General features: G+C 35.4%; 1 protein-coding gene across 1 annotated transcript in view; it reads left to right on the top strand.

The window, feature by feature from the left end:
• Positions 1-7,419: 7,419 nt before the first annotated feature.
• Positions 7,420-11,633, top strand: part of LOC134239716 (uncharacterized) — a 46,231-nt gene continuing 42,017 nt past the window's right edge. The window contains exons 1-2 of the mRNA XM_062721872.1: positions 7,420-7,894; positions 8,263-8,493. Of these exons, the coding sequence (XP_062577856.1) occupies positions 7,456-7,894; positions 8,263-8,493 (670 nt within the window). The 5' untranslated portion in view covers positions 7,420-7,455. The remainder of the gene's footprint in view (positions 7,895-8,262; positions 8,494-11,633) is intronic.

The following is an 11,633-nucleotide window of genomic DNA, read 5'->3' as shown; positions in this document are numbered from 1 at the left end:
ATTGTCTATGCTTTAGTAATAATTCTAAAAACTGTGTTATTGCCTTAAAAAATTGAATGATTATTTAACAGATTTAATTAGTGAAATATGATCTTTGGTGATTGAAGTTCCAATCTTTTTAACAGAATTAGAAAAAAAAATGCCTGTCCGATACGTATTAGAAGTAAATTTTCGATACGATATGTTTCTTGTATATTGATACGTATCGATAAATTGATAAAACCCTACAGTCAGCAGCCTGCAAATCTTACATAAGACCATTGTTGTAAATTTACCTTCTGTTTATATATATGTTTTATATTATGACACAACTTTGCAATTCAAATATTGCTTTGACATTTACTTAGTATTCCCACAAACTTTTATTACATATATGGTCACATATTTTGCCTCAAAATAATTGATAAATTGCCTTGCAAGTTTAGAATGACAGAAGTGTAGACATAGGATTAATAGTGCATGTGCTACATTTGTGGTAAGTAAGTTTAAGGGTCGTGGTGCATCAATCAGTTATCCACATATTAGGACGCATTGCAAGGGAGATACTGGAGTTTTTCAGATTTGGGAAACAATTTTATTTATACTTTGAGAAATGATATCAATTGTGTAATTTTGTTTTGTGAACATTTCTGCGATGCTTGTCATGAGCCCCATTGTGTGCGAGTTGCACATTTATCATTTTCAATGCAATTTGCATTAATTTTCAAATTTCAATCATAAGGCGCAATTTGTGCCTTTCACTTACCAATTTGGTTATTTGGTGCGATTTGTACCTAATTTGTGCACGATTTGTGCTTTTATTGTTGATCTGGGTGCCTATTTTAGTTTGAGACGGATGGGTCATACGACTATGTCCCTTGACCCATTTGGCTTAATACATATATTTTGGTGCGATTTGTACCTAATTTGTGCACGATTTGTGCTGTTGTTACTTTGGGCCGCAAAATTGCCGCCCCAATTTTAGTTTGTGGCGGATGGGTCACGTGACTTTGTCCCTTGACCCATTTGGCATAATTTTGCAAAGAATGCTGTCTCCGGGGGGTACTGTTTTTTCCAGACTCCTTGGATCAAGGTGGTATTTCTCTTGCTCATCATCTATATTCATTTACCTATGCTGCCTTATAATCATAATGATCGGCGCATACATTGTGTTATATCTAATTTATTATTAAATGGCCATGACAAGCACGCCAAAACAAATAAAGTCTTCTTTTTATTGACTGTATTTTCAGACTTCGTAAACCTTTTACTGGGGTTAATCTGATGAAGTTTGTTTCTGTTATTGTCTTGGTCCAATGTCACGAAATAATGGGGTTTATCCAATATGGATAAACCTGGTTATTTCGTGCAGCTTAATGTTTTACATGCAAAGATAGATAACTCTTAGTTTCTTAACATTGAACGTCATAAATCATCGGGCTCGGTGCTTAAAAAATTATTCTTGATATTTCTTTTATGCGCATGTCTTCTAGAATATTCCTTTTGAATCTGTAAATTGAACGAAGCAGACGCAAAGATTTTTTAAAACCCACCCTCCCTCCCCTTAATTTTATATTTTATCCCCCTTTAGCACCTCTGCCATTCTTCTAATGCATTTTCATTACAACTGTTTTTTTTCCGGTTGTTTTTTCGTTTTCTTATAATTTCTCGTTTCAGCGTCATGGCATGGATCGAATCTTGAATAGGATCCACCAGCTTGTTGATGTGCTTTGCGGACCTTCGATGTTGATGTGCTTTGCGGACCTTCAATGTTCCAGTTGCGTGTGGCTATTGACTTTGTTAGGCATAATTTTGCAAAGAATGCTGTCTCCGGGGGGTACTGTTTTTTCCAGACTCCTTGGATCAAGGTGGTATTTCTCTTGCTCATCATCTATATTCATTTACCTATGCTGCCATATAATCATAATGATCGGCGCATACATTGTGTTATATCTAATTTATTATTAAATGGCCATGACAAGCACGCCAAAACAAATAAAGTCTTCTTTTTATTGACTGTATTTTCAGACTTCGTAAACCTTTTACTGGGGTTAATCTGATGAAGTTTGTTTCTGTTATTGTCTTGGTCCAATGTCACGAAATAATTGATTATTATGTTCAAATATGAACTGTAAGTAAATTCCTCTTGTAAAATTTGCTGTCTATGCAGAATATATATGTTTTATAAGTCAAATTCTCCATCTTTTAAAGAAAAGTTACAATTAAAACTCGAAAAAAATCTTACAATTTAAAAAATATTCACATAAAATAAATTTCATTAATTTTCCGTAAAATTTATATAGAAATGGGTTATTTGATGTCTTTATTCACATTTATTTATGATTTAACGCTGAAAAAAACTTCAGTATCCCATTTTAGATATGCCTACTCCTAAAATGAAGGGAAGGGGGTATACTTAAACTTTAATTTATCACGTGGCCAGAAAATGAGCAGCATAAATTATTTTCATATTTTTAGGAAGATAAGACATTTATCTACAACATATCACAATTTCATAACATTTCTCGAGGGGCTGCAAAACAGCCTTATCGAAACTTCCCCTTTTGGTGTTGGTTAAAGGTGGTTATGACATGCTTAGGAGTTATCTAACATAGCCACCCTCTTGAATTTCCAATAATTCTAATACGGACCAATAGTAACTTACTTTGTGACCCTATATCATTAAAAATACTATTGTATCATTAACCAACCGATATTTATCAGTGAATTGGAACATAAGCCTAGAGATTCATGCAATTTTAAGGGAAAAAATACTATCTGAAAACTTGAAGTCATTGTGGGCCGCAAAACGGCCTTTTAGAGAACGATCCTTTTGTAAATGCCTTTGGTGGAACATTGGAACATCTTGATTGAATAACATCTTCAAAATGCTACCATGATTAAAAATGGCCGATGATTAATTTATTAGGTACTCTTATTGAGTCTCATTGAGTACTTTATATGTTTTAAAAATATTTACGGTAGAAAGTACCGACCAATTCATCTCCAGTCAAAGAGCAATTAATGATATAAATGTAGCAAGGCTAGCTGTCTCAATCATTTCTTTAGAGCATCTGTGATCAAGCAGTCTTATCCCTACCTTTTGGGAATTAGATAGAAGAACTGTTGGCCAGTCTATAACATATGTCATTGCTTGCTAACCTTTTATTTCAAAATTAATTTGACATAGATTAACTTATTAAGACTAATGTGATATTGTTTAATATGATGGTCATATTGCAAAGTTTAACACAACCAGTATAGAAAGCTATCAATGTTTTAATATTGTTATGATTAATGCCTACACCACAGGGGATTGATAAACACATATTTTAAGGAACGGAAAATCATGGAAACCTTGACATGATTTTTCTTGCTCTCTAAACTGTTTAGATACATGTAATTTATATTTTTTTTGACGGGCTTATCATGCTTATATAATAAAATCTATCTAATTATATGATAAATTTCACTTGTGTAGAGAGGGTCCTTCAGATAAATTTCGATTGATTTTGAGATCAAAGATATTTCAAGTTCATAAATATGTAGTAGAAAAATATCTCTCAAAGTTCATATGAGTTTTCTTAATATTTGGTTTTTAATTAGGTACGGTTTACACAGAAAATATTTGTTTGATTAGTGCATGTGCATGAATTTTTCCGCCAATTTTTAAAAAAACTTTTTTGACGCCCTTTTAGGTATAAGTCACATTATCCAACGATGGGGTATACGATGAGAAACCGATGCGTTTTTTGATGAAAATGGCGTGGTTGCCGGCCGGGCACCATAAGTGATCGGACGGTGACTGAGTCGTTTTTGCAAATCGGTGGGGTCATCGGTAGGAAAAAATTCGTAGTTAAAATTCAGCGATGTCTCTACCGATACCTCACATCGCTCCTCATCGGCAACCCATCATTAACACATCTTTCAAGGATCGGCCGATGTATGACCGAGCATCGTCCAATATCCGTTGAATCTGAGGTCATCGGGGAGTTTACTGGTGTTCAACAGATAACGGCTGATCATTGGCCGATGTTCGACCAAACATTGGCCCGTAGTCGACCGATGTACGAACGATCTTCACCCATGTATGAGCGATGTACTATACATCGACAGATTATCCTGGAACATCGTTTTGTAAGTCCGGCCGGCAACCACGCCATTTATATCAGAAAATGCATTGGTTGCCCATCGTATGCGCATAGCTTGATAATGTGACTGGTACTTTAAGGACTCCTAGACCGATTTGGACCGATGTTAGATCATCGTTAACACCACGGATTAAGTATAAGTCACATTATCCAACGATGGGATATACGATGAGAAACCGATGTGTTTTTTAATGAAAATGGGGTGGTTGCCGGCCGGGCACCACTAGTGATTGGACGGTGACCGAGTCTTTTTTGCGAATCGGTGGAGTCATCGGTAGGAAATAATTCGCAGTTAAAATTCAGCGATGTCTCCAACGATGCCTCACATCGCTCCTCATCGGCAACCCATCATTAACACATCTTCCAAGGATAGGGCGATGTATGGCCGAGCATCGTCCAATATCCGTTGAATCTGAGGTCATCGGGGCTTTGAGTGGTGTTCAACAGATAGCGACCGATCATCGGTCGATGTTCGACCCAACATTGGCCCGTAGTCGACCGATGTACGGACGATGTTCACCAAATGAATGAGGGATGTAATATACATCGGCCGATTATCCTGGAACATCGTTTTATGCTTAGCAATGCATCGCCGAACCTTTGTAAGTCCGGCCGGCAACCACGCCATTTTTCTCATAAAACGCATTGGTTGCCCATCGTATGCACATCGTTGGATAATGTGACTGATACTTTAAGGACTACTGGGCCGATGTGGACCGATGTTGTGGCATCGTTAACACCACGGATTACTACCGATTACCACCGGTCTACGGCTACAGGCCGGGAAATGTGACCTAGGCATTAATAATGTCGTATTTTTTTTTAATACTGGCTGATTATTGCCGTGTTAAAGAACAATATAATCTGTCATCAAAGGAAAGAGAATTATGAATAAAGATGAATAAGCAAAATTGAAGGAAGAATAAAACATTGAAGAGTGGTCGTTAAAAGGAGACTTAAGTATAAGTCACATTATCCAACGATGGGGTATACGATGAGAAACCGATGCGTTTTTTGATGAAAATGGCGTGGTTGCCGGCCGGGCACTACTAGTGATCGGACGGTGACTGAGTCTTTTTTGCGAATCGGTGGGGTCATCGGTAGGAAATAATTTGTAGTTAAAATTCACCGATGTCTCCAACGATGCCCCACATCGCTCCTCGTCGGCAACCTATCATTAACACATCTTTAAAGGATCGGCCGATGTATGGCCGAGCATCGTCCAATATCCGTTGAATCTGAGGTCATCGGGGGGTTGAGTGGTGGGCAACAGATAACGACCGATCATCGGTCGATGTTCGACCAAACATTGGCCCGTAGTCGACCGATGTACGAACGATGTTCATCAACGTATGAGCGAAGTAATATACATCGGCCGAATATCCTGGAACATCGTTTTATGATTAGCGATGCATCGCTGGGCCTTTGTAAGTCCGGCCGGCAACCACGCCATTTTTCTCATAAAACGCATTGGTTGACAATCGTATGCACATCGCTGGATAATGTGACTGGTACTTTAAGGACTACTGGGCCGATGTGGACCGATGTTGTGGCATCGTTAACAACACGGATTACTACCGATTGCCACCGGTCTACGGCTACCGGCCGGGAAATGTGACCTAGGCATTACAAAATTAAAGATGGACCAGACCGGGGTCGTTTAAAGACACCAACACTGCTTAATAGAATATTACAATACCTAATATGTAGAGAAGAAAGTCAAATCTCCACTCATTCTAAACATGATGTCAAGATTGTGAAAATGAAAGTTAAAATGCCAAGAAATCTCGTCCAATTTATGCGCAGTGATGAAGTCAATAACAGTTTAATTGATACAAATCATTCATGTTCCCCAAACGCTGGCAAGACAATTTACGGCACCAGATTTCGATTTCAGGGGGTGGATCCTAGGTTTTCAGCCTTCTTATTTAGGAAAAATAAACTTGATACATTCCAGCATTTATTTCGAATTCTATAAGTGATATTTTTACATAAAAATGAAAATATTAACATAGCCAAACAGGTTGCGTCTAGGTATCACACCGGTAATTGTTTTCACTATAAAAATCCATGTAGAATTTTAAAAATTGTAAGCTGACATACCCTCACACACACAAAACAGGGCTACCCTCAAATCCACGTGGTTTTTAATGTGTTTATAAACATTTCAAGTGCATCACAGGAAGTGGCCTCCCATGCCCGGAAAAAATTGGTCAATTATCTCTACCCATTTAGTACTCCTCTCCCCTTTTATTTAACCAGGAAATTATGTTAACTTCCGGGAATCTGATACCCATTTCCCCTTAATTCGACGCGTAGTACTTCCACAACTACCACGTTCATCGTACCCGAAGTTAATTTATACTATTAAAGGGAAAAAAATCATCATATGGAAATACGTAAAAAATTGAAAGACAGCTAATTTCTTCTGAAGAAATAGTTAACTATAATTATTAATTTTCATAATGTCCTTTTTCTTTCATTTATTCTTTTTGTACAGTACTAGATTAATCCCCCCAAGAAAAAAATAGAATGGGTGCAAAGACTTTTACATAATTAGTCTTGTACCTATGTTTCAAACCCAGTAAAACTAAAGATCCCTCGAGCTCCCTCAAAAATACTGACATTAATTGCCTCGCCAACATCTCTCAGGGGAGTTCACAGATTAACGTTAATTCGACTTTTATAGAGTTCGCTCTCCGGATAGTATGCTAAGGTTTTCTGGGTATGTGAAAACGAAAGATTATGAAAACAAAACCTGAGAATTAAAGCACAGTAGATATTATCGAACTTTTATAAATTAACTCACCAGTGCAATTTTAAACCAATTATTCCTAATTTATGGATGTAATATTACCTAAGCGTTTCAAAAATGGTATTTTGTAGTAACCAAATCGACACGAATTCTGTGTGCAACGTAAGAGTCCTTTTTTTAAAATGATATAACACTAATATGGCTTACGAATATTTTTACCGATTTAGATTTTAGATAGTGAAAGACCTAGGTAACATTTTTTTTAAAATTAAAATGGCTTCACTATTCATACTGCTATTGTCTAGGAAAAAACAAATCTACTATATGAATTCTGTTGAAAAAGTAACTAAAAACAAAACTTTTATATTTTAAAAATAACAAACACCATGTGAATTAAAAGAAAACACAAGATACAAAATGATCGCAAACTAGTAATTTCAACAAAGTAATTCGAGGATTTTAAGCTTATTTTTATACAGCTCTTGTGAATAGATAATGCTTATAAAATTTCATTACATGTTTTTTTTTTTTTTTTTAGATCAGTTCTCCACACTGACTGATGACGAGGTGATGGTGTTATTCTGTTTTCTTTGTTCTGACTCCGGTCCTCCTGACTTCACTGACACAGAGTGGCTGGACTTGCTTAATGTGATACGACAGAGAGTGTACCGTAAACAGAATCCTGTAACACGTGAGGAAGCACAGCTGACTCTGGACAGACTGAAGTCACGTGATTACCTTTGGGAAGATCAGGACAAGATAACGGAGGACACAAAGGATGAGACAATGTATAGGATAGCATCAATAAAGCCTGACCTGAATATACCATTCCGTTACAGTAGTTATAACACAGCCAGTGTGTACCTGAGATCATCAGAATACAACAGAAAACCTGGAGAGAAGTGTGTCTGTGGTCCTGGTATCTTACTGATATTCCGTCTACAGATGAATATACTGACTCACGTCACCATGGAGGACATGCATATTTATAATGAAATACACCAGATAGGTAAGTCAGTGTAAGAAATTTAATAATTTTTCTAATTTTGGAAAATCGTCTGGAGGTTGATTTTTGGAGATTAGTATATTTATATGAGAAGGTCAGCATTACTTTTAATTAAATTTTCGTAACATGACTCGATCATAAAAAAATTATTTGATCAGTAAAGTTTTCATTGATGCTACAAAGCATACATACACATGATATAATCATTTTCTATTTAAAAAATGTACGTTTTTTTTAAAAATTTCATTTCATTTGTGATTAAATAGATGTATCTTTATATTGTTTTACCATTTTTTAACTAAGTCTAGGTTTTACTTTTCCGTACAAATGATTAAATTCAAACAATTAATGTTTGTTTTTTTTTATTACAGTGAATGTTTCAATAAATATCCTAAAGGACAGTGAAAATAATAAAAAAAAATTATTAACGGAACTAAGAAGAGAAGAGGAGGCTGTGCATTACAGAGGAAGATCTCAGGACAGTTTAAATCACGTGACGTGGCTCTGGAGATACGGGAGACCTGACATCGTGAGATCCTGTATAGGTCTACATCCACACAATGATATTTACATCATCGACAACATAGCTTATAGAAAACCAAGTAAGAAAATAGATATTTTTAAGTTTTATCTCGATTTATGATGTTACATTTCTTTACCAGTAATTTAATTTACGCTGGTGGTGTCCCTGTTCATGAATTTGACTTGACAGGCTCAATACATGTATAAAATCCGCCCCCCCCCCTTCCAACAAAATTTAGTCTAAAACACACCGACGATAGAAAATTAGTCGAACATTTTAATTCAACATAAATCGATTAATTTAAGCCAATCATAATTTATCTATTAAGTTATGAGCTACCTTCTAAGATCAACATTAAAAATGCGTTTGTGAAACACTAATGTATCCGTACAGCAAAGTCAAAGGTCAAAGTTAAAAATTCTAAATGGTTGTTATACAAAATAAGGTCATGTCATAGGTAATACAACTGTGAAATATATGTGGAAGTAATAACCTAACTCAATCAAAAGTTATATATGGTCAAGGTTTTTAATTGAGGGCAAACAGACAGACAGATAGGGGGCCATGGAAAATGTTATCATTGAAAGGCAGTCTTGAGAGGAATAACATCATGTTTTTATAGAATTTTATTTTCAATGAAACTTTTAACTAAGATAAGGATGACAATATTCTAAGAACAAGAATAGAGGGGTGCAAGGCGCGAACAATCCCCCGCTCTGAGGAAAGACATTTCTCAATTCTAAAAGTTTTTTCAAAAGTATATTGTTTATATAATCTTTTACTGTATTTCATTGGTTTAATATTTTATTAATAATTTATTTTTTACTCATGTTTTTTTATGATATGAGAAAAAAAGCTTCACGTTTGATTCAAACGCTCTCCATAGCGCAGGGTTTGGTCCAAGGCCGACCTCTTTTACCAATGCAACATGCATTATCGACGTCTATTAGTGTGATTTAAATGAACGAGGTTGTTGAAGCGTAATTTTTTTCAGAATTTCTTTATTTTCATATAGAATGGCTTCATATTCCATTTATTGGATGAATGAAATAGCTTTCACGTTTTCTTCATTTAAGTGTTAACTAAAAATGGAGGCTTGACCCATTCATGTTCAAAATTCATTTTTTATAGCTCTAGTAAACCAATTTTCCACTACATATGCTTAAACTGTCAACTTTGTAATAAAGAATATTAAATGCATGTAATAAGTTGCATTACTGAGAACATGATTTTAGAAAAATATTATTCTTCTGTGAATTTTGAAAATGAGAAATATTCTGTATCAAAGCAGGGGATTATCTACGCCTAATACGCCCTCTTTCATCGAAAAAGTGGCAAAATGATTAATTATTACTTGAACACAAGCCATAATCGATATCACTCTTATGGTTTGGACACACGGAAGTAGAATAATAAAACTAATTTAATAACGAGATTTGTTACACAGCTTGTAGAGGTATTATTTATGCTAAAACATATAGGTATCATGAAAGAAACTGGGGATAAGCCGAACTTGATGCCTTCATAATGAAAAATAAAAAAGCACGAAATTTTTTTATCAAAAATGTCCATTTTAGCTCAACTGAACAGAAGATTTAATTGAATAATTCTCAGGATCAGGTCTGGGGTCATAAAACTCGACGGTCTCACTTTTGATCTCAGTCGCACTTTTTGTCCCCCGCTTGAAAAGTGGGGGATATTAATTTGTGTCTGTCCGTCCCTCTTTCTTTTCCACACGATATCTCGAGAACTCTTTGAGCATTCGCAATGAAATTTTGCATAGCAACTTCGTATGGACTAAAGAGGAACCCTATTGATTTTGAGGTCAAAAGTTAAGGTCTAAGGTCAAGATAATTAATTCGCATATTTTGTCTGTTATTACACTTTCGTTTCCGTGCAATATCTCGAGAACCCTTAAAGCTTTTGCAATGAAATTTTAGATAACAACGCCCCGTGGCCTAGGATTGACCCTTATTGATTTTGAGGTCAAAAGGTCAAAGTTCAAGGACGTAAATTTACATATTCTGACTGCATGTAACACTATCGTTTCGGACGATATTTCAAGAAGATTTGAGCTTTTGCAATGTAATTTTATACCAAAACTCCTTTGGACCTCTCTCACCCCATTCAAAGTGTCCTGCCCCGTTTGTTTTATCAGTATTTATTGTATTACATGTCGCTAACTTTTAGCACAGGGGCATGAGGAGAATTATTACATATAAAAAGGTTCTCGGTGGAATTTACATTCTTAATACTATTAAAATGTTTAATAAAGGCTAAATTAGACACCATGCATTGTGTAGAATTTTGACAATATCGAACGTGGATATATACATGTATGTGACTTCATGTTTGCATATAAGTTTCATTGAATGCAAGTGGTTCTGTGTCTATTAGTATGTCTCTCGCTTCACATGGGAGAGGTCCCGGATTCGTATCCCGCCTGATTCACTTTCTTCTTTTTTCCTCAAAATACTTTTTTAACTAAATGATAGTAATTAGCATGTGAAATGAAAAAAAAATATGAGGTCTACTGGCTTGTACAAACTCATAAAATCATCATTACAGTGTGATAAATATTCCTTGTTAAAGAATCTTCTATACACATAATAAAGAATAAGCAATCAAATCTTAATATCCCTATTGGCATAATTTATTTCCTTCAGTATACGTTTAATAATTCTACAAATTCAGTCAGGAGGATCCGATCCCCTTTCCCCCTAAACTCCGCATGGTTTACTTTTTCCCTAAGCGGGGGACACAAATTCTCTGAATTAGCTTGTTTCTAAAGAAAAGAATAGAGGAAAAATGAAACTGGAATCAAAAGTGAGCTCGTCATAGTTTAATGACCTCCGGTCCAGAACTTCTCCGCTGTATGTCATTATTGCCGTTGTCGTAAAAAAAAAATTATCGAATGTATCTATCTCCCCAGAACTACTGGATCAATTTAACCCACTGTATCTATGGCTAAATAGGATTCAATTTAAATTAGCTCAAACGAAGGGTCACGCATTCTTAAATAGTAGATAATTCTGAAAAAAAAATGTTATGGCTTCTTTTAAACCCCCCCTCCCACCAAAAAAAAAAAAAAGAAAAATCAAGCTTATTAGGAGGCAGTCGAAACCAAAAGTTCGTAATACATGTGATGTTTGCATATTATTAATATCTAATACTATACAAAAAAGTAGTAATATTTTCAGCTCACCTAAGCCGAAGGGT

Source organism: Saccostrea cucullata, unplaced genomic scaffold (genome assembly GCF_032062105.1).
Source record: "Saccostrea cucullata isolate Sc308-1 unplaced genomic scaffold, CSIRO_AGI_Scuc_v1 ctg2182, whole genome shotgun sequence".
In the NCBI taxonomy this organism is placed as follows: domain Eukaryota; kingdom Metazoa; phylum Mollusca; class Bivalvia; order Ostreida; family Ostreidae; genus Saccostrea; species Saccostrea cuccullata.
This window is presented reverse-complemented; position numbering and strand designations above follow the sequence as displayed.